Source organism: Pseudorasbora parva, chromosome 20 (assembly GCF_024679245.1).
Source record: "Pseudorasbora parva isolate DD20220531a chromosome 20, ASM2467924v1, whole genome shotgun sequence".
In the NCBI taxonomy this organism is placed as follows: domain Eukaryota; kingdom Metazoa; phylum Chordata; class Actinopteri; order Cypriniformes; family Gobionidae; genus Pseudorasbora; species Pseudorasbora parva.
This window is the reverse complement of record NC_090191.1, coordinates 4,608,501-4,633,608: the sequence shown is the minus strand read 5'-3', so window position 1 is coordinate 4,633,608 and position 25,108 is coordinate 4,608,501. Positions and strand designations below refer to the sequence as shown.

General features: G+C 38.5%; 2 protein-coding genes across 3 annotated transcripts in view; both read right to left on the bottom strand.

The window, feature by feature from the left end:
- The window catches only part of LOC137049234 (gastrula zinc finger protein XlCGF57.1-like), a 295,468-nt gene that overhangs the window by 159,109 nt on the left and 111,251 nt on the right, over positions 1-25,108 (bottom strand). The window lies entirely within an intron of this gene.
- LOC137049388 (uncharacterized) lies at positions 19,250-20,826 on the bottom strand. Its single transcript, XM_067427942.1, has 8 exons — positions 20,781-20,826; positions 20,645-20,695; positions 20,467-20,511; positions 20,321-20,385; positions 20,150-20,240; positions 19,845-19,998; positions 19,607-19,714; positions 19,250-19,503 (listed from the first exon to the last, which is right to left on the bottom strand). Exons 1-8 carry the CDS (start codon positions 20,814-20,816, stop codon positions 19,400-19,402), a joined length of 654 nt encoding a protein of 217 aa, XP_067284043.1. The 5' UTR covers positions 20,817-20,826; the 3' UTR covers positions 19,250-19,399.

Sequence of the window (25,108 nt, the reverse complement as noted above, 5' to 3'; positions counted from 1 at the left end):
AAATGTGCAGTCGTATAGCCAAAACGACATCCAGCTCAAGCACGTAGCTTCCATCCACCTGACAATTGGACCTATGAGGCTGATACACCCAGTCTATATCTCCCCTATGAACACTTATCCGTTTCTCATCGGAAAAGACCTGCTGGACCGCTTCGAACCCGTACTGGACTTCAAACAGCTGAAAGTCTGGGCTCAAGTGCGTGACCCTCTGCCCCTTCAGACACACACATCGTCTGAGCAAGACTGTCAAGTCACAGAGGTCACGGGAACTCCCACAGAGCCAGACTGCCAGGTCACAAAGGCCACGGGACCCCCTGCAGCACACTGTGACAACACAGCCTCAGCCCCAAAGCCAAGTTCAAGTTCGCTACTTTGCACATTTCAGCTATCCAAAGACTCTGATACCTTCTGCCCCCAGGTCATGAATGATCTACAGCTGAATGACATTGTCACAACGAACAGTATCCCTGCACTGTGGGCAAACAACTCAACCAAAAGTCTACCACTGTGCAATACAATCAGTAAAAACACACCACACGGCGACATGTGGGCACCCCCGCACCCCACATCCAGCCCCATTGTTGCAGTGCTAACTAACAGCAAGCGATCGACACCGGCTACAATGCCGGCCTTGCAGCTGCTACCGCTAACTCCGCAAATTTCCAACAACGATATTGCGGATATGCGAACCTCTGACACTGCAATAAAGTCAATTCTTGACCACCTCTCAGACCCCTCCAACCACCCTATCACTGACTCTGAGCTCATTGATGACTCTAGCCACAAGCATCTACATAACTCCAGACACATGATGCGTATTATGGACAACATTCTCTGGTTTGCACCCGATGGTAACACAGCGCCACAGCTTGTAATGCCACGGTCGCAAAGGGGGGTGATGCTAATGTACGCCCACAACACACCATGTGCTGGACACCACGGCACCAGAGCCACGCATGACACACTGAAACAGGTGGCATATTGGCCTGGGATGCATCAAGAGGCAGCAGAGTATGTTAGAGAAGGGCTAGTTCGCTGCCAGTTCCAACCAGCAAACCCGAACCACAGAGCCCCACTGCAACACAGAGGGACCACGTTCCCATGGTCAAACCTACAAATCAACCGGGTAGAACCCCTGCCCAGGTCCACAAAAGGCAAAAAGTACTTTCTCACAGTGGTGTGCCAGTTTACCAAGTGGGTGGAGTGTCAACCAGCACCCAACGACACCGCCCAGACCACGGCATACCACCTGATGAATCACATCTTTTTCCTGTCAAGATTGCCACTGAGAATCAACTCAGACAGAGGCATCCACTTCACTACTGAGGCCATGCAACAGATCTGGAAATGCCTAAGAAACGCGGCCGTGATCATGCTCCTGTGCCTCCAGACAATCAGAGGCCAGCCACCACCAGACATCATCACACCGAGTCCAGCCTCGGGCATCGTTCTGAGAGAGCAACCTGGACTACTGATCACCAACTGCAAATGAATCCTCAAAAGAAAGACGTACTCTCCTGAACTTCACATCAGCAGCGCAAGCTCCTCCAGCCCTGCACACAAACGCAAAGGGGGGGAGGAGCCCAAGCCCTCTGCCTAACCTTACACCAGCTTCAAGAACCTTCTCCTCCAACACCAGTTAGTCATCTTGTAGGCAATACTGCCAAGCCCCACACTATGTCATGCATGTGATTTGAGAAAGAAGGCCTTAAACGAACACAAGGCCGCCTCTGAAGGGATTCTCAAAACCCCAATGACTTTGAACTTTGAAACAGAGAAACCAAAGTGGATCACCAGAAGGCACCCAGCCTGGCCACAATGCGAGGCACCCTCTAAAAAGTTCCTAGTCAGCATAGGACATAAAAGTGTCAAGATGCACAGTCCATCTTCCTAGGCAGGAGACCTAAAGGACTGACTTGCCATTGCGAGGAACATGGTTCCACCCAGGGCTGCAGAAAGCCCACAGCACACCTGCACCACACAAAAAGACTTCTGGATGACAGGTGACGCACCGTCAGGGCACCTGCTGCCTCGACACCTGCTGCACAAGCACAGAGATCTGAACTGGGCTACTGTCTGCCTTATCTGCCGTGGAACGACCATAACTTCCGGAGACACAAACAACTGGAGCCTAACATGGCTATGGTGTGTCTGATCTTCCTGAATCTTTGATATCGCTCGTTGTTGTCCATAGGAGGGACAACAACTAGCGAAAGGGGGGATTATGTAGCGACTCAGGCGAATCAAACACACAATCGCCAGTTACATTTAACAAATATGTTTTGAAAGTTGTGCTCACTAGCATACCTTCCCCCCAACACAACAGAGGGAGATTCTTCAGTCACCCTGGAAACCATCTGATAAGATCTTTTTATGGCCGGAAAGAATGTGGCCACAGAGCTTTTGACACAGAGACACAGAGCTTTTGCCTCAAATTATAGACAAACCATCTATAAATGAACATGCACCCCAGGACATTATATGTAAACACATAATTGTTTTGTAAAATGTTTCTTCTGTATGGTATTTTGCATCTTTTTGTCTGTGTCTTAACAAAGTACTAGTTCAGATAACCTCATATATGTCATGTCTCCTATCAAATTAATGCTCACTTCACGACTTACACTTCCAGGTATATCACTTATTCAGAAAATGCAGTGTGTGTTTGTTGCATTAATTATAGTATGAAGACTCAGAGACCCACTGAGTCGAACCTTCAAACAAAGAGCAATAAAGTCTGCTGAGGAATTTCCCGCCGGGAAATCCCAACACTCTCATTGGTTAAGTCTAACCCTGGAGGGTGGGACTACGGCCAGACCATAAAAGGAGGACCTCGGATGCCCTCCTTCCCTCTTACACTCTTCTCTCTCTTCTCTCTCTGGCTGAACCAACACGTCATCGGGGGCTGGCACTCAAGCCATGCCACCAATGCAGGCCCTCCAAACAGGCCTCATCTCTTCCAAAAATCTTCTCTTCTACAATCCGATCTTCAAGAACACGAAGCATCGCTAAAGCAAACAGCCGCTTCCCTCCCAACCTCGGAAAGGACCGCCGGACATGCAGGACATTTGAACACGCAGAGACACATACGCACACAAGCGAGAAGCCAAAACGAAACCAAAAAGAATGCAAGTATTCTATTTCTTACTGCTGTAAAGAGGGTGTGTTATTCTCCCGTTGGGATAAATTAACTCCGTGAAGGTCGTATTTGGTTGAACTGAAGGAAAGTTGTGTTTTTACCTCTAAATGCTTTGTCTCATCTCTCTTTCTCATCTCTCTCTCTCCCCCATATCTCTCTTTTATCTCTCTCTAATTTCAGTCTATTCATTATTCTCTTTTATGTATTCTTTCGTTAATATCTATACTTCTACTCTCTTGTTGCATATTTAGTATGTACTTTCTGTGTGAATTGTAGTGTTATTTTTAGTCTGTGTTTATTAAACCTCCGAAAGACATTTAATGAGTTGAATCTGTTATTCTGCCACATACACAAAGTCAATGAAACTTGCGATCTAAACGTTACCTAACTGCTTATGCTACTATGTTAGTAAAGTAAACTGTATGACCATTTGAAATATTGAACTTATCCTGATCAGTAAAGTTAATGTTTCTCATGCGCTCGTAAAGCAGTAATCCATTATTGAGAATTGATTTGAAAAGTCTATAACTAATTTGCAGGACAAACTTAGTAGGATAATTTCAAGCAATTTCATAAAGGGTTACTTGTATTTAATTAAACAATTTTCCCTATCGGAAAATTTTAATACGTAATGAACAACTGGCAAATCATATTCATAAATTCATGAATATTGAATATTAAATCCCTTTTGAGTTAATTATTCCCCGAGACATTAAACTCATGAGTCGTTGTTGTTACACAGGGCAAACACAACCTCAGCAAACAGCCAATATCTAATAGTGTCTTATATACAGCTTATTTTACATTAAATCCAATAACAAAAATCTTCTACATTCCCCCCTCTGGGGCTTACCTAAGCCCCAATTTTGTATCTTTCTTCCAGACGTGTAGCTTCAAAATCTAGCTTCCTTAGTTATGCTACCTTATGACTTAAATTAAGTCACTCACTCTTCATTGCCAAAGACCAGATTATGCAACCACACTCTGGATGAGCATCAGAACCAAACATCTCTTTTCAGACATTTTTCTTTCTTTCTTAGGTGTATTTTTTTCCTTTTTATTCTTTTTCTTTTTCCGAAAAGAGTAAAAGATTCTTTTGCTCCCTTTAAAACTAGACCATTGTTGTAAGCATGAACATACAATTGGCTCAGCTTTGTAAGTTATTTTCACAATTATGTAGAGTATATCAATGCATAATACTAATACAAGTTATTTTTGGTATGTAGACATCCTTAACCCAGACATTGTTCTCATATTCGTCTTCTTTGTCCTCATTAGATATACTTAAATCTCCATCAGATGTTTGTACATTTCAATTTGATTTATCAGACCAATCTTAACATACTTTGTTTGCCCTCTTAATTGTTGTCTCATTATCTTAACCTCTTAGCATTTCCATGTGCTTAACCATGGCTTTGACAATTAGTGATATTAACATGAAAATTTCACAGCAGAACAATAACCATGTTGATACAGAACAATCTTGATATTGCAACTTTTAAAGACATCCCTTATTTAGCAAATCACTAGAATTAAACCAGTTTTCTTTAACTTCTGCTCTTATGCCTCTTGTTTAATTTACTCATAACTTTGTCTGCCAATAACCAATAATCAACTAAGGGCTTGCCTATTTTGCCGTGTCATTCTATTTGTTTCATGTAATTGTTCTTATATAGCACAGGTAAAGCATCATCTCTAAATCTCCTGACTATAGTAAATATAAATTAGCCATTTTCTGTTTTTATTTTGCTTGATCCATATAATTGTTGGTTAAACCAAGGTAAACTATCTTTCTTATTTTTGATCAATTCCTATTTTTATAAAGTCTTATTAATTCCTTAATCTGAAGAATCAATCTTTTAGTCAAAATCATTTTTAGATGATGAATGACCAGAATATTGTCGTGCATCTGTTATCACAATACACTTAGTTCTGTTAGATTGTTTAAATTCTTGTCTGTTTATTACAAAATCTAACAATAAATATTATTTTAACTTAAGTTTAATGCAGTCTGACTGATTGCTTTAGTGGCTCAGTTCAAGCTGCTCATGAAGCAATCATTTCTTCCTTTTTACTACTAACAAAACTCTAAAACTTGATTAGAAGTAGAAACAAAATTATAAAACTCCCTTGTGTTCATTAATCAATTACTTATCGCTTTTAGTGCTTTTGTTCGATATTTTGGCACAAATGTTCAGTTCAGACTGAAAATTTTCTTACATTGCTTATAAATATCCATTTATCTTTCCTTATCCCTTAATCTTTCCTTATCATCTAATATCTTATTCCCCCCTCAACATTCTTAGATGTCACAAACTATGCACATCGAAGAATGTTTAAAAGGGTTGTTGCAACAATTTGTCCTTTATCTGAATGGCAAATATCTTTTTTGGCCCTCTTTTGTTGCCTTCTAATGGCTTACTTTTTATTAAATTTGGTTGTGGTTCTGTAAGCACTACTTGATAAATATTCAAATTAGTTGTATCATAGTGTCTTACTAAATCAAGCTATCAAGCTTTTGAATCGAAATTGAAATTCGTGGTAATACCTATAGTCCTAATTCAAACTTTGTTTTAACTTTAGACTGAAATTTATTCGGTATACTTCTGTAATCATCTATTTTATATTAGGATCTTGTTCATAAGCTCTTTTAGTTCTACCTTTGTAAGCCTTTATAAGTTGTTCTGATTCTCATTGGCAATGCTTTATTAGCCGTACTCTAGCGCTCATTTCTTAGTGGCAAAGAGGCTAGAAGTCATTCTTTACCACAAGTCCAAAGATATCTGCTACTACTATTGTCTAAACTTCAATCTTTTATCTACGGTAGTGATATAGTTTGCATTTTAAGTTTTTCTTCTTCTGTATTACTATTATTATTAGTAGTAATAATATTTATTTTTTTCTTATTCTTTGAAGTTATGGGGCTCTTACAAGTATTTTTGCATTACAACCTTTTTTTCCCCGTCTTATTTTTCATTATCTGCACCTCTACAGTTTTGCAGTTTTATCTCTGGTTTTTTTTAATCAGTTCTTCTTTTACTGGGGTTTTAAAATTGTTAATACGTCTGTTGTGATCTAAAGCATAACATTTGAAATTCTGGGTTGATTCTTCTGCCTTGCACAGCTCCTTATGAGCTTTCAACACTCTGCAACCTTCATTGTGCATCTCTGGTCAAGCCTATCCCCTTTTTTCCATTTGTTGAGATGATGGTCATTCTGTGAGCAACTCTTCACCAGGGTGACTCTTTGCGAGCCGTTGCAATGGGCTTTCCCTCGTTGGTAAGGGAGAGACGTCACTAGTACGCTCTTGTGTCCCCTACTTCATGGTATGTGGGAATGCTGAAGCTGGTTGATGTATTTTAAGATGAGAAGCATGGACTCAAGTGTCCTCTGGTGATCAGTGCACACTCTTCTTATGAGATCACACTGTGCATTCAGTGGTTCTTTTTGTTGGATCATACTGGAATCCTTCCTGGAATTGAGCTCCTGTCACCTATAATTGAGACTGAACCATTTCTTGTTAGTGACAACAACATATAATAATCATCTGCTCGTCTGTCCCACTGTTCCTGTGAAAAGCTTTTGTGAGGCTGAGCGCTGTCCTGTCCCCTTTTAGGGCTCTCAACTTACATCACTAGCAGGGTTTAAACCCCTATTCATAATCATTTTTGTCTTATACCATTTTTCCCCAAAGAGTTTCAAATGTATTATTTACAATTAGCCAATTCAACTCAGTTATTTCATTGTTTTGTGTCTCATTATCCTTTCCTAATTTCTGATGCATATGGAAAGCACTCAACCCACTCTGCTCAAGTTAACAGTTACATAATATTACACTTTTGAATCCGCTCCGCCAGCTCCATAGCGATAAGCTGAAAATAAATGTAGATATGTTATGCGCTGCGCAAATGTGGCAATATTTTTCCCTCTTTTTTACCACAAAAGTATTGACCAGGAAGCTTAACCAAATTCATCCATGGTCATTGTTTTATTGGGCATAATTTGCCCTGTGGGCCCACATACTAAATTTAAATACAGCTGTTTTGGCAAAATATATTTTTGCCTTAGTGTCTCTTCAGACACTCTCTGTCAATCCACTCACACCCCATGGCCATCACCCCCATCATGTATCTTTGTTTCTGCTTCAGCAGGTTGTGCTCTAATTGAGGAACACCAGGAATGCCACAAGGTCTGAACATGGCACTGTAGCATTCCCTGTACATGAACCTTTCTTTTTCTCACAAAGTCTAATAGATAGTAGACCTAGTTATGGTGCAGTTGAGACAGTCCATTGTAATTTCTCAAGTGCATTTAATAATTTGTTCGTCTCATTTTAAGTTTGTAATTTTCTTTTTGTTGTTGCTCATGAGCTTCTTTAAGAATGATATTGGAGATCTCTTCATTATCACGGATCCTTGGCCACTAATATTTGTATCTCGTTATCCCACTGATGACAGCATTCTGACTTCATGTTTTTGACTTTGGAGTTATTATTATTTAATCCAGCTCTAGTTAAAGTCAAATTTATTAAACAAGATGGAGTGACCAACATTCAGTTTACCTACCATATTTTTCTGTGAGACATCTCGTGTCTATATTTTCTTAACCAATGAATACATATTTAATGATTTTAGCCCTAGATGTTTAACATTCTAGCCCTTACTATACCAAATCCAGCCTCAGTTGTAACTATTAGGTGAGTTGAACACCCACTATTGTCTGTCAATGCACTGTGTTTTTCTTTTCTCTTTTTTTTTTCATCAGACATAGGGCTGGACTGGTGCCTATACTGAAAAAGCAGAGAAGGTTAGTTTAGCAGAGAATACAAAGAACTGCTATGAGACCAGTGAATTATCAAGATGAATTAAGTGAATATCATAACTAACAAATTTGAAGCAGACTCTAGAGTGATCATTGTAGATGCCGCACCTGTGCAGCCCGTCAGGGAATCGACGTCACTCATTCTGTATAGATCATCAGTCTTTTGAAGCTCCTCGGCTGTTGTTCTGCATGTGTCGTCAGCCTGAAGTCACTCAAAGGCCTGTTGCGAAGTCCTGGTGTTGTCGAGTGGAACTTAGGCTCTGTCGTTTCTCAGCCTCTTCTCCATTTTAGCTTTTGACTGATCTTGTCAAAGTTTTGCATGTCAGGATATTGTCTCTGTTCTCGGGAAAGCCTCAAGTGAAAGTTTCACCTTTCCCTGCATTAAATCAGTCTTTTTCCATGCTGACCTTTTAGAAAGCTTCATCTTCTCCTTTCATGAAGGGAGCTGAAAAAAGCCCATCATCCACTCTCTCTTCTTCTCTCTGCAGCCGTGTCTTCACCTTTCCCCACTTGTTGCTTCAGTGGTCAAGGCACTGTCATTGAAGCCATCTGAAATGTGAACACTCAGAGATCTGCATGAATCAGATTGAACTTTTATATCTTCTAATTCCAGTTGTATCTGAGCAATCAGCTCTTTTTCTAAATTCCATTCTCTAACCATTTTCTTCACTAGTTATCAAATGTCACTGGTTGACAACAGCAGTTCCTTCATTCTATTTTTAGTGAAGCAAGTTCTTCGTTGCAGTATGCAGAAAAGAAAGACAATCTATCTTACTGATACTGAGTGTAATACAGCTAAATACTTTTTCATTCTTCTATATTCACATGCTGGGATAAAAATAATTTGGTAAATAAAACTTCTCAACCAACAGGAATTCTTTTTTGGTTTAATTTGAACCACCAAGTCCCATTCTCTAAGGTCCTATGATTGTTGCAAATTATCTATAAATGTTGAAACTTTTCTTTAAACTTGGTCACCCAATCTCGCTCTCACTCAGCTCAATGCACAAGTTATTTTAACACAAGCATAATTCTCTGCATTGGAATACTTTCTCATACTGTCCCCCAGGGATAAAGAGATAGACATTTTTAGACATCTTTATATATAATATATAATACTTTAAGCACGTGCAATCTTATTATTTATTCATCTATTAAAATAATTAATTACATTTATCAAAAATATATATATATTATTATTTATATATATATTGTATTACAGTGTTCTGCAGAACTAATATTTTGAAACAATATTCTAATTTCCTTTATTTATTTTCAATACCTCACATTTACGTTCCTATAGGGCTCATTCTCTCATTCACTGTTCTCAAGTGACCAGGGAGGGGGTCACTATTTTTACCCACAGACACAGTCAGACAAGACACAGGATCCCACACAGATACACTATTCTGTTCTGTCTCTTTCAGAACCATCCTTTCTGTTCAAATTTTACTTTATAAAAAATAAATTTAAAGGACCCACTTCTGGACTTCCTTTAACACAGTGGAATTCACTTAAAATTACTGCTGCACTTCCCCACACCGGTACAAAGTCCTCTTGACAAGTGCCAATATCTGATTAGTTATTAGTTAACCTTATTAGTTAAAATAAAATAAAATTAAAAAAACCCATCCGTCAAGGCCCACTTGGGTTGAATATCTGATAACCTTATCAGTTCAAATAAAATAAAGGAATCATCCTTCAAGGCCCACTTGATTCCTTACACAAATATCTGATATCCTTATCAGTTCAAATAAAATAAAGGAATCATCCTTCAAGGCCCACTTGACTCCTTACACAAATATCTGATATCCTTATCAGTTAAAATAAAATAAAGGAATCATCCTTCAAGGCCCACTTGATTCCTTATACAAATTTCTGATATCCTACACAACCTTCTGACAAGTACACTAATATCATGCAATTATTCTGAAATCAAAGATCCTCATTCCTTTTTTAGTTCTTTAAATTTGGAGAAGCTTTTTTAGTGACTTACCACTTCCAAGCGAGCCCTGGTGATCAACACAAACTTAAGAAAAAGCAAAAATTTGCTCACCTCAAGTTAGTGGCCACTTGGTGTTTGTGTTGATCATTCAAGGTCATCAAGCTTGCAGTGGTTTGTCATCAGCTCCGAAGCCAGTCCCATCTGGGGTGCCAAATATGTTGGAAATTTTCTTCTTGCAAAAACCATTTCCCAAAGATCATTTGATTTCAGAAAGACTTTATTCAAATTAACAAAGCCGAGTTTCCCCTGCAGGAGACAACTCCAGTTCTTTGGTTTACCTAGCATATATACCCAGCTGCTTTCCCAAAATGGTCACAACCTTCAGCTAGTTTTCCAGTTGGTTTCCTGGCTCATATGTCACAGCCTTCCCAGTTCTTTTTCTGTCCATCATGCATCTTCTACATGTCATTTTCAAGCACGTTGTCAAGGTCCCTAAGAACTTAAAACAGGGCAAACACAACCTCAGCAAACAGCCAATATCTAATAGTGTCTTATATACAGCTTATTTTACATTAAATCCAATAACAAAAATCTTCTACAAATGCTGGGTCTTGTTTGTTTTCTGACAATCTACTGAACCTACTGGTAACTTGTTTGCCACGTAGCATTAAAAAAATATACTAAAAACCTTGATTATTCTGGTTAGTCACATTGTACTGCTATTATTTTGAACAAGACTGTATATATATTTTGTTTGACTTAATTTCTTTATGTGATGTATTAAAATAGCTAAGATGTTGTATGTAAATCAAACTCTGTATGCTAGTAACTGTGGAAATTCTGTATCTCTGTACTCTTAACTCTCAATATTATAGTTCATGGTATCTCTTCGATCGCAGAAACCCGACTGTACCGAGATGCTTAGTACAGAAGTACCAGCTTTCTGTGAGTAAACACATGGGTTTATATACATCATCCATTTTGATTAAATCACAAGGAAGGGGGGAGCTCAATAGACAAAGGAAGGTTCGCGCCTTTAGACTCCCTTTACGTGATTGGATCATCTCAAAAGTAGGGCATCAGCCCATCTCATCTATAAGAGTCAAGAGGACCACTGACTCTTTACGCATTTCCGCCAAAGAGAGACGAGCATTCATCTAAACACGAGAGCCGGCAAACCTGCCAGAGAGAGAGAAATCCAGCCCCGCACTCCGCCATAGAGAGAAGACGACAAGCCTTGCACCCGAAAAATTCCTCCAAGAGCCCAATCCGCGCTTCACTCCCCTAAAAAGACTCTGAGAACCCCGAAAGACACACACCTGAAGCCAAACCAAAGCAAGTATTTCATTTCGCAATCAAACCGCGTTTAAAAGGTTGTCCCGATCATTCCTGTTTAAGGGAGTATTAATTACTTGAGATCTCTTGCAAAGGACTGCGCGAAAAAAGCTGCCTCTCTCTCTCTCTCTCTCTCTCTCTCTCTCTCTCTCACTCTTTCCCTTTTTATATTATTCGTTAAGTGTTATTTTCCCCTGTTTGTGCCAAGTTTGTTTTACTACCTACATGTATATGCATTTCCCGTGTGTAAATCGTAGTTTGTATACTCTAGTTGTTTTTTTTAAAATCCAATAATTTCATTGATTTTCATATTACTATTTCAGATATACAAATTGTACAAACCTATGAAATATTATTTGTCCTGATAAAAGAGATTAATGTTTCTTCAAGTTTGTAAGATTGATATTCAATGAAGAAATCTAAATTTCCACTCCCAAGACGAGAGGAAAATTCGGATGACTGAAATCGATTTGGATTAAGGTTACTTTTACATGATTAAAGCTACACTGTGTGATATTTCCCCCCATCTAGCGGTGAAAAGGTATATGACCATCTAGTGAATAATAGTTTCTGTTCCTCTCAATTCCGATTTCGTTTGAACTCCTACGGTGGCTGATTTAGTCCAAGATTAACATGGCTCGTTTTTTTTAGACCTCGTCCAGGAGTGCCATTGAGTGTTAAAACGCGAAAGCCGAAGCTTGAATTTACGGGTATGTACCTGTTTGGCTAATTTACTGTCGAGATGGAGGAGCAACATGGCGACCGGCATTCGAACCCCTCACCCGTATGTATTTTTAATGGCATATTATAAACATACAAGAATACTTTATTACTTGGAAGAAGTAAATATACATTAATGAGCAGATATATTTTTGAAAGAACTAAGTGTTTTTAGCTAAGAATAAACTAAAAAAGTTACACAATGTAGCTTTAAAGGTCCCGTTATAAGTTAATATTGTGTACGACAAGCAAATCATATTCATAGGTTCATGAATTTGCCCTCCATTTGAATGAATTATTCCCCGAGACTCATTGTTGTTACAATATTAATAAAAGACATTTGTTATACAGAGTCTTTCTGAATAAAACCGAGCAGCTAAAGGTGTATTGTGTGGGAGTGCGCAGCTATTACGTTAAGAGCATCTGAAAGCTGACATCCTTAGAAAACGTGGAAACTTTTTTTGTCCTAAATAAACGATGGCTATCAGTCAGATTCTGGCATACATACAGTGGGGCAATAAAGTATTTAGTCAGCCAAGTTCTGCCACTTAAAAAGATGAGAGAGGCCTGTCATTTTCATCATAGGTACACTTCAGTTAGAGAGACAGAATGAGAAATAAAATCCAGAAATCACATTGTCTGATTTTTAAAGATTTTTAAAGATATTTGCAAATTATGGTGGGAAATCAGTATTTGGTCAATAACAAAAGTTCATCTCAATACTTTGTTATTGTTGGCAATGACAGAGGTCAAACGTTTTCTGTAAGTCGCCACAAGGTTGTTACACACTGTTGTGGGTAGTTTGGCCCATTCCTCCATGCATACTCTGGAGCACTGATGTTTTGGGGCTTCGGGTGGGCAACACTCCCTCCAGGATTTTACACTCCCTCCAAAGATTTTCTATGGTGGTTGAGATCTGGAGACTGGCTAGGCCACTCCTGGACCTTGAAATGCTTCTTACAAAGCCACTCCTTTGTTGCCCAGGCGGTGTTTTGGGGATCATTGTCATGCTGAAAGACCCAGCCACGTTTCATCTTCAATGCACTTGCTGATGGAAGGTTTTTACTCAAAATCTCATAATACATAGCCCCATTCATCCTTTTCTTTACACAGATCATTCCTGATTCCTGTGCAGAAACAGGCCCAAAGCATGATGTTTCACCCCCATGCTTCACAGTAGGTATGGTGCATCTCACTATTCTTTCTCCTCCAAACACGACAAGTTGAGTTTTTACCAAAGAGTTCTATTTTGGTTTCATCTGACCATATGACATTCTCTCTTCTGGATTATCCAAATGTTCTATAGCAAACTTCAGACGGGCCGGAACATGTACTGGCTTAAGCAGGGTGACACGTCTGGCACTGCAGGATTTGAGTCCCTGGCGGCATAGTGTGTTACTGATGGTAGTGTAAGGGTGGATCGCCTACAGTGGTTCTGACTGCAGGGTTGCCGAATGACTAAAGAAACGTTATCATCGTGATGGTAGAAAACTGTACATTTCTTGTCTATAAACACCCACTGCAACTTATACCAACGACGGAAATAAGCGCAGTTACAATAGCAAAATATGTGGGAAAGCATTGCTTTAATGTGACTATACTGTAAATGAGCAAATCATTTCTAATAGAAAGAATTTAATGACAAAATCCGGTTATGATTACACTTAAAATAGTTACAAAATAGATGAATGAGATGATAAAACTTATACCATTAATCATACCCAGAATGTATGGAATGTTACCTGAGAGATAGAGAGAGATAGAAAGAGAGAGAAAAAGAGAGAGCAAAGAGAAGAGCCAAAGAAGGCCCCTAGAAGAGACAGCGTCAAAGGAAAAAGACCCAGAGCCAAAGACCCAGAGCAAAAGTTGCAATCTTCTTTTATCCATCCCTTGACCATGTGACTGAAACCCTGAGACATTCAAACGGACCAATCAGACCAAACTTCCCCCGCTGTACTACAGGTGTGGCACCATTTGGCCTACAGGCCCTCAAAATCTCTTTGTCTTTAGGAATCCCAAACGGCCCCACTGATAAGAGAGAGGGGGGTGAAAACAGTAAAACAAATGTCTTTGTTCAAAGTCAAATATCAAATATCTTTGATTATTTTGGATTCTTACACTCATCAACAGGTGTAGACCATAGACTGTAAAAAAATAAGTAACGTTAGACAGACATTTTGATTACCCTGACCTGAGCTAATTTACTGAATCAACCAACTCATCTCCTTTCTTTTTTTCATCCATGAAGACATTAAGTCATCTGTTGCTGGCGTTTCATGACTGACTGCGATATCGGCTGCTCAGTTGAACTTTCAGTGCGCTTACACTGTTTAGAGTGTGCACGAGACGTCCCTGCCTGTACGCGGACGCGCGCATCGACACACACAGACAGGCAGGTTCTGTTCTGCTCGGTCCTACTTCTCCGTGACGATGACGGCGCGCGGTTAAAAAAAAAAACTAATTTGAAAGTGTGTGTGTGGGGGGGGGGGGGGATTTTGAAAAGTGGGGGGGACATGTCCCCACAGGAATTTACGCCAATGTATTTTATTATACAGATTTTTATTCATATTAGCATTTCCATGTTAATGTTGATTAACAACACCAATAAAAGTGATTTTTTTTATATAATTATATTCAGAAATGTTTTAATATTAGGGTATTTTATGGTGTGTGTTTATTTTGGTGAGAATAAATGTAAGTGTAAACAGCTCAACGTTGGAGTGCGGAATTTGGGCTTTTTTGTTGACATTTTGTAAATTCAACTTGACTGGACAACTACAAAACAAAACACTGTGTACAAAGAAAAAAATATTTATTACTTGACTGAAGATGACAAGCTTTAATTAAATCAGCTTCAGAGTCTAGCATCTCTCTTCTCTGTATCTTCATAATCACACCTGCTGTCGTCCATCACCATCTCCAGTGCCTTCCAGGGATTCTCACCAGCCTTAATGTCTTTCAGTGACCATCACCGGCCCAAGTGCTGTGACCTTCACTGACCCCAGTGCCTTGCAATGACCCTCACCAGCCCTACTGTCTTTCAGTGACCCTCACTGACCCTAATGTCTTCCAGTGACCCTCACTGACCCTAATGTTTTCGGGTGACCCTCACCAGCCGTAATGTCTTGCTGTGACCCTCACCGGCTCCAATGTCATCTGGTGACCCTCTCTGGACCCAGTGTCTTGCGGTGCCAGCCTTAATGTCTTGCCATGACCTTCACCGGCCTCACTGTCTTCGAATGACCCTCACCGACTTCAGTGTCTTGCAGTCAGGGTCACCTCTGTCCAGGTTTCCTCTCCACTCTGTGTTTTTTACTATGTGGTGAAGGAATGAAAAAGAAAGAAAACCGATTATGTTTGTTCACTCACATTTATTACCTGTATAACTAAATGTACCTGGGCATATTCACAGGAAAACAATCACAACATTCTCTTTCTCACTCATTCATAAAAATGTTTTATAAAGATCCTGCCACATACCTGCCAGTGCAGGAGCAAATCATTTTCACAAAACTTCTTAATCTTTTTTTCAATCGCCAAAGTTGTCCAATTTTAGGTAGCTTTGATCTGGAAAATATATACACATAACAAGCATAAGGATGGTCTGACAAGCATTCTATAATAATGATTTATGATAAACCCATTATGGCCAGTGTGTGTGTTCTCAGCATACGTACCGGATTTCTGTGAGTGGTGGTTGTTCGACACACTCTTCATCAGATAAGTCCCCTGCCTCCTCAAACACACAAACACATTTCTAAGCATTTTAAATCTCTCATACACTCTTACACACTAGCAATGACTAATAGTAATAGTTTAACAATCTTCTGATTAAATTCATAACCCAATCACACACAGATACAAGTATAATCTGAAACAAACTTAAAACACAGTATAAACTCACTGCTGTGTTGCCAGTGGATGCATGAGGGTAAATGTTTGGCAGCAAATGTTTCAGGTTGTTGAGCAGGTGCTCAGTCAAAGTGTTACACAGAGTCTGATCCTCAACCATGGTGGGGCAGAGAGGAACACTGCACACAGATAACACGTCACATTACTATATAGGACACCTCAGCCCCTGAGTTACATTGTAATGTGCTTTGAAGTACAGAATATATCAGATTAATTCACAAATACAAACACTTACTGAAAGATGGTGGGTCCAAAAACTATTGACAAGTTCTTGGATGTCATAAGATTTAGATGACTCTTAGCAGCCACACGGGCCAGGAAGAATAACAGGTAGGAGAGGACGTTAAAATGTTCCTCAGGAAGACGGTTCAGGATCGTCCCCACAGCCTGATTCAGTTCTTCATCTTCTGAGTCTGCAATATAAAGGATTCAAGGAGATTTAGTCCGATTTGATAAATCAACTTTGTTGTGCAGCAGGAACCCAAAATGTTCTCTCATCAACACCCCGGCTTCACTTACCCCTGAACACCTTCAGCAGTTGTGTCACGTGTAGCTCTGGAATACGTCCACCAGGCAACTCCCTGAGGAAAAGTTTCAATAAGGAGGCAGGAGTAGGAATATCCCCACTGTCAAACTCCGGAAATCCTCCTTGATCAAAACTTTTCCTTAATTCTTTGCAGCGTTTCACTTTTCCACCAACCCTGAACAGCCCACTCTCACTGAGACCTAAACACGAACACACATTATGAAATGATCATGAAAGTGTGAAAGTGTTTGTTGTTGTTTTTCAGTGCTGCGCTGTGAACCAATCAGTGTCAAACACCGAAAATCAGTACTCAAGAATATTCAATAACTGTAGAAACTCGCCAAACGCAAAAAAACACACCAACTACTTCAATTCGCCAAATCACCCAACAGAGATGTCTAGTGCTGAATGTTTATATGTAGCTAGGCTACCTGCTGCAGCAACTCACGTCATAATAGCGCTTCTTGGAATCTGCGGAAGTCTAGTTGAGTTAACAACCATCAAAATACATAAATGTAAATAAGAAACTTTAAAAGGGTTAGTTCACCCAAAAATGAAAATTCTGTCATTCATTACTTACCCTCATCATGTCGTTCAACTCCCGTAAGAGCTTTGTTCATTTTCGGAACACAATGAAGATATTTTTGTGGAAATCCGATGGCTCAAAAAGGCCTCCATTGACACCATTGTAATTTCCTCTCATAAGACCATAAGTCATAAAAGGTACTAAAGACGTCGTTACAAAGTCTATCACACTACAGTGGTTGTACAATAATGTAATGAAACGTAAAATTTTGAATATTTTTGTGCGCAAAAAATACTCAATAACGACGTATAAAAACATGGCCGATTTCGAAACAAAGCTATCAGCGTAACATTAGCGATTCAATATACGGCTCGTGATCGCGTGTCAAGGTCAAACCGCCAAACTGATGAAATCACGTGACTTGACTTTGGCGATCCGTTTTTTGGGTGGGGAAGATATACTGACCATGGTATTACTGTGCTCAGTTGGCCTGCCGACTCTCCTGACCTGAACCCCATAGAGAATCTGTGGGATATTGTGAAGAGAAAGTTGAGAGACGCGAGACCCAACACTCTGGATGAGCTTAAGGCCGCTATCGAAGCATCCTGGGCCTCCATAACACCTCAGCAGTGCCACAGGCTGATCGCCTCCATGCCACGCCGCAGTGAAGCAGTCATTTCTGCAAAAGGATTCCCGACCAAGTATTGAGTGCATAACTGAACATAATTATTTGAAGGTTGACTTTTTTGTATTAAAAACACTTTTATTTTATTGGTCGGATGAAATATGCTAAATTTTTGAGACAGGAATTTTGGGTTTTCATGAGCTATATGCCAAAATCATCAGTATTAAAACAATAAAAGACCTGAAATATTTCAGTTGGAGTGCAATGAATCTAAAATATATGAAAGTTAAATTTGTATCATTACATTATGGAAAATAATGATCTTTTATCACCATATGCTAATTTTTGTAGAAGGACCTGTACATGGAAAAATAAGTAAGAAGAAATACTTTATTACGACACAAAAAAGGTGAATGCATTTATTACTTTTTTTTTCTCTTAATATTAACTGTATTATTAACTTACATTTTCTGTTATTAAATGTATTTCTCCATTAAACGCAACTTCTGTGTATGTACTTTTGCCCCTTTGAACGTGCAACAATTGTTTAATGTCTGTACTGTGATGATTTTAAACTCAGCAGTGAACGGGACTTTAATTTTGGTTTTATATATGACGTCATAAGGATGCGATGCGCTCCTGCATCTGTTGTGATTCGGCCGGAGAAAGGTTTGTGTTTTAAGCGTTTAAAGCAATATGAACCGTTCAAAGCTTAGCAGAATGAATGATGTATGATTAAATGTAACACTGCATTGCTTTATTTAACATTTATCAGCGTTGTGTGAGTAAAGTAACATAATGAAACTCCTGCGTAACAGAAGGAGCGTCTTTTTATCATGAATCATTTCAGCGTCAGTCTCTGGCGAGTGACGAGAGAACCGGAGCTTTAGACTTCCAAGTCAATTGAACCGATTGATTCGCAACAAATGATTCAATGATTCAAAGCGCTTCTGTCTCGATTTCTACAAATCATTATAGCAAAATTGAATATTTTCCATACTATTATTAATTTGTAATTTTAGTATTGAGTGTTTATAATCAGGTCATTTAGATCCATTAACTGTTGCTCTAACTGATGAATAGATATGAAATTCACAACAATATGAGAAGGGGTTCAGCGAAAAATCGGCAGCTGTCAGCAGGAAGTGGCTGACACTGGTAGCCGACAGTACCTGCCACTAAAACCGGACGTCAGCTGCTACTACACACCGGAAGTCAGAGGAGGCTGCCGCTTGCAGCCAGGAAGACAAATAAATTATATTAGTTTATATGTTAATACTTATTTTTTTAAAGTATTTATGTCCGTATTGAGTATGAATTCAGTTAAAACGCTTATCAAATATAAATAACGAAGAAATATATTTTTGCTTAACCTTAAACTCCAGCTGAATGTGGTTGTTTTAGGCATTATTCTAGAGGCAGTTTTTAAATATACACACGTGCATACATCCATGTTTGTATTAATAAGAGATATGTACACACAAACAGAGAACACTTTTGTTTATGTGTTCATCGTATATGTTGTATTTTTATTATATGTACACACATATAAATCAAGGACCTGCCTAAATGATAAAAAGGCATAAGATAGTCCAATCAATGTTCTTTATTTAACATCATATATTGCTGTTATAAGTATGACATTTGTAGCATTTCAATATAACAGTTTTTCTGTTTGATAAAGTGGCTGTAACAGGCTTCATATGCACAAGTGCTGTATAATGTAAACTATATCAAATACATCCTGTAAGCAAGTAGATGAAAATTTCAAACAGCAATCACCAACAACAATCCTTTACTATGGATGATTTACAAGACATTTGACTGGAACTGATACAAGTAATATTGAGTTACTCCTCCTCCAGCATCTTGCACCAGTCACTGCAAAACCCTGGATGGGTGTTCTCGGAGTAAAAGCCTTGCATCTCTCCTCGTTTTCCTTTTCCCACATAGCCTAAAGGAGTCATAAGAAAAGGCTGACATTAATATCCACATCATTCCTTTTGAATGTTATCAAGTATAGCAGTGATCACATTTTTCATTTATAATGTGCACACCTGGTAAGCAGTTCTTGTAAACCTCATTGCAGTGTCTGCAGGGCTGTAGTGTGTACATTTGGTAAAATTCTTGGCATGACACAGACCTTGGTCTCCATTTTGTTACACCTGTATATGGAAATTTGAGGAGCATAAAAATCACCATTAACACACACACACACACACACACACACACAAACTGAATGGTATGACACCATTAACCACTTTTAAAATAAAAAATGTAAAAGAATATACATACTGTCAAGCCAGGAGAAGTGTGCCCTCTTTCGAAATGAGTCCGTATCCACCAGACTTCTGAATTTGGAACAAACCAATGACAGATTTAACAATGCAGCATCACCCTCTTCCAGGACCACATGAAGAAGAATTTCCGACAGGACAGCATCTGGCAACTGTTGGGTATTACAAATAAACCAAAATATTACTGCAACTTCCAAACATAATGACCTAACAGCATGACATTTAAACCAGGTAGTATTTAAAACATTTATAGTGAAGATAAAGACTTTCAGGCTTTGCTGTCTAATTTAAATGTGCTACTACCATCAAGATTCTGATGTTCTGCACTTCTTTCTCCTGCAGATTTGCATCCTCCTTGAATGCGTCAGACATGGCTGAAGTGCACTGCTTCTTTCTAAAAAAGAAAATAGTATTAATTATTAATACTCATATGTAACTAAATATTGAAAAAGTGTAAAATGGATTCACATATACCTTCCATGTGTTATTTTAGATAAGATCAGATTCACCCACCATCTCCTTATATGGGCCATATCATGCTGAAAAGGAATGCTTAGGATTTATTAATATAAAAAACGAATACCTTTTATCAATATGGAAAATAAAATGATAGTGTTTACCTGAGTGAAGTCAAACTCCCAGTTAAGGGCCATATACAGTGCATACTGTCAAACAACATTTTGAACAAGATATTTTTCATTTGGATGAACCTGATGCCTTTTGATGACAAGGGTTATAGATATGGGGTTATGTCAAAGATAAATATATAGCGATGGGGGAAACAAAACCACTTCCTACCATTAGCATGAATACACCGCATGCCACAGATGCTGACTGTGCAGGAACATCCTGGAAAGAAATCATGATGAACTTTATCCTGGAAATGTATCAATGACAGTTTTCCTCATACATATGTTGCAACATGAATTAATACCTTATTTTTAATAAGCTTCCAGGATCCTGGAATCATCTTTATTGCAATTGAGCTTTAAAAAAAAAAAAAAAAAAAAAAAAAAAAAGAGAGAAAAAAAAAGATTAATATAATAATGAGAGGGAGAGAGAAAGGAACTCAGTTTTGAACATCTTAATGTTGTAGGTATAGACGGTAGCAAGAAAGACTTAAATGTTATGAGTAGTCAAGTAACATGACACTTACTTGAATTAGGGAGTAGGTACATTTTTAAAGCTACCGTTTATGCCTATATAAAGCTAGAAGAAGAAAAAAAATAAAAATTTGTTGAACTTTACCACTGAATATTTATAACTAAGTCCCAGTTTCACAGATAACCTAAAGCAGAATTAGGCCTTAGTTAAATTAGACATATTTAACATTATGCGAAATGCTTGTTTGAGCAGTTTTAAATAAAAGCAACTTGCACCAAGTCTAAGAGTAGTTTAAGTCTGGTCTGTGAAACTGGCAGTAAAAGTTATAAGGAACAATGAACAGTTCCATTATATTTGGTCTAGATCTCACAAAAAGAACAAATAGGTTTACAGGCACATGCATAGAACTTCAACTGGAACGCAGAACTTTTTTTCCCCTTCATGGAACAGAATTATACAGTAAATTAAACATGTAAACCTGAACATGGATACAGTGTCAGTATCTCCAAAACCACTAGGGTAAGTGGAGTCAAGGACATGTATCCTTTTGTGTTTCGGCAGCAAAACCTGTAGAATATACAAAGTAAAATTTGTACAATATTGTGAGTGTACATGTTTTTCTAGCCTGGTGGGGACTTCAACCTGAATGCAAAAAGACTCATGGGGACTCGTGTCATTTTTATAAGCTATTGTACCCATGGGAACCTCAATGTGTGCCCTACACATTGAGGTTCCCATGGGTACAAATGCTTATAAAAATCATACAGAATGAGTTCTTTTGTAAAGTAAAAATGCAGAAAGTTGTGTAATGGGTAGGTTTAGGGGCAGTGTAGGGTGATAGAATGGTTTGTACAGTATAAAAAACATTACATATAATCGCAAGTCCCCAGAAAGATAGTGAACCAGACATGGGTGCGCTTTGTTGGTTTAGTTAAGCATAACACCTTTATGTAGATAAAAAAAAAGGGAAGATGCATATGCCCAATTATGATCACCATAGAAATGGAGCAGATCAAAAATGGCTGTCAGGTAAAACCTTGGATGAAAACAAAAATACATTTTCAAAATTAAAAATCACATTTATCAACATCAACTTACACAAAGGGTCCAGTGTCTTGACTTGCATAGAGGAAAAAGGATGCAGTCTTTTGAGGAAGCATCAGCCTGTTGGAGTACACCAAGGCACAACACACACAAGTTAGGGATAGTTCACTTTAAAATGAAAATTCTGTCATCCTTTACTCACCCTCAAGTTGTTTCAAACCTGTACGGATATCTTTCTTCAGCTGAACACAAGGGAAGATTTTTTAAAGAATGTCAGTAACCAAACAGTTAACTGGAGCCATTGACTTCAATAGTATTTTTTTCCTGCTATGGAAGTCAATGGCTTCAGTTAACTGTTTGGTTACTGACATTATTCAAAAAAATGTCCCTTGTGTTCAGCTGAAGAAAGAAATTCATACAGGTTTGAAACAACTTGAGGGTGAGTAAAGATGACATTTTTTTATTTTAAAGTGAACTATACCTTTAAGTGATAACATTTAAGAAGTGCATTAAAAAGGAAAAACATTTCTAGGAACACTTACAGGCAGGGAGAGAAATGGATCACAACATAGAGGTGGTTGCCAAGTGGCCACTACATAGCAATTAACAACATGAACATCCTTGCCCTGGTAAAAAAAATAAAAAACATTTTACAGCTTAAAAAGCAAAAATATCACTATTACAGTGTTTGACAAACAGGTTTCTTAATGATGGACATATTACCTTCTGTCCAGCAATGTGTGATAACTGAGAAAGGCAACAATTCAGCACCTGTTCCATTAAAGGATTTTTTTAGGTTAAACAACCAAGTACAAAAGTAAAAATTATAAAAAGTTGTGTAACTAACCGTTGCTTCCACTTCCTGGTTCAATCCTAAAGACATCAAATCAAGTCTTTTTAACACTGTGGTACCCACTGTACCTATGATATCATCTGGTGACTGGGTCTCATCCAAAATATGATCCAACTACAAAAGAAAAAACAAAATTAACAATAAAAATAAAAAGTCAATAAATGTTTTCATATGTATAATATTTATAACCAATCCAGTATGACTTTCTGCTTTGCTCAAGACAGGATATGATAGTTGATATTAAAATGTTCCTTATGTGAAAACATGTATATACCAGTGGGCTTGGTTTGTTTTGCAACTGGAAATCTGGGATCTCCTTCCTGGCACGTATATTCGTCCGTCCCCAGCAATCAGTGTCAGGCACCTGAGAACTTGTTGAAGCTACAAAATACAGATGTTTTGAATATGATAAAGTAATGCTGATTAGAATGAAACTATTCATGATTAATGTTCTCATTTCATCAGGTGGTTTGTAATACAACATTGCAGATTTCTTACTGGCTACCAAATAATGTTGTGCATAAAAAGCTTAAAAGACTAGACTTAGAGATTTACAATAACTATAGATTATAGCAATTAAAACCAACATCACCTTCTTGAAGTGCGATGATATTGCCTGTAGTGTACACAAAGAAACCAGGCATGTGCATGTATGATTATAATAATGACAACAGTTAGCTATTGCTATTAGAAATGGTCATTAAAGACAATTTAAAAAGGCATTGGGCAATACGAAAGGCACTAAACATTAAACCTACTTTCACTCCTGAATGTCAGTTTCCCCTGTAGACCAATGTGGACAGATTGTTGTGCTTGCATCTTCAAAGTTTTTGTGTATTTCTCATTAATCCTTTTGTTGTGAAGATGAAAGTATAATCGGAGAGAGAACATATAATGTTCATCTTTCATTTGACACAATGAGTACTTGCTAGAGGACAACTCCCAATTTAGCGGTTCTGCTACGGATGAGTTAACAAGAGCAGCTAAATGTGGTGCCAGTTTCAAACTCCTCAAAAGCTCCTCTTGTCGCTTTTGATTTTTCTGGTGGAACCGATCATACAAGGAGAATCTTGCATTGGTTCCAGTCACAGGATGCAGTGAGGTGAATCGGTCTGAAGAATTGGTGGCCACATTTCCAGACACTGTTCTTGAAGTGAAGCCAACGCTCATCACCCATGGGAAACGAACTTCAAGACGTTTTTCCACTGCAGCCTGGATGTGTTCAGCAGTGTTATCACAGAGTCGGCCATCATATGGCTGGAAAAAACGCTGGTTGGTGCGATTATTAACATGTCTCGCAACACGTCCAGCAATGTCTGACACATACACTGTGGGAGGTTGTTTAAAGCTTAACAGTGCATCTCTATGGTCACGGGCTGACTCTTGCCACCACAGTGCTGATTGGTAGTATACCACAGAGTGGGTGCAGGTCATGTGCAAAACACCACCTACATTTGACAAAAATGGTTAAAACCTCCTCAAAACATTTTATAAGCATAAAAAACAATAGAAATTTAAACACTATTAAACAAATATTACAATGTCTTACCACCAGCCTTCTGAAGCTTGACGAACATCTTGGGGTACAAGTCCTTGTAAAGGAGTAGCTCCTCAAGCCGGTTTATCAAGTCAGTGCAACTACCTGCATGTGATACTCCAAGGGCACTACAGGCTTTCACCAAAGCTTCTCTCTTTGGCTAAATATACAAGTCATGGTCAATACAGAAACAAGTGGTAAAAGAAGAATCATTTGTAGAATAAAGTACAGTACATACGATTTTAGACTCCAGCACTTGTAATATGGCATCTTCATCCATCTCCAAGCCACAGCTTGAGGTGGAGGCTCGATCTTTCTGAGACAGACCTTTTAATACTTCTGTCTTTGGAACAATGTCACTTAACCTAGAGCAATTACCCAACCATGGCGTAAAAGCAGTGTATGTCAAGGGACATGAATAAGGATTGGCAAACGGGTTGCCTAAAATGCAAAAAAAGGAAAATAAAACATCCATATAAGGATTTAAAACGTAACCCACAAGTACCCCCACTCAAACCCCAAAATAGCTCTTACCATCACAGAACCCAGAAGCAATCATTTCCTTCTCAAGTGTCTCCCATCTTGTCCTCACATTAACTTGAGTGTCCTCATCACTGATATTGTCCAAGTTTGGCCGCCTAAACAGATGTGCTAACATACAACCAAGACAATATACAAAGCAGCAAAATATCAAGATCAGTCGTTATCTGCATTCACAATTAAC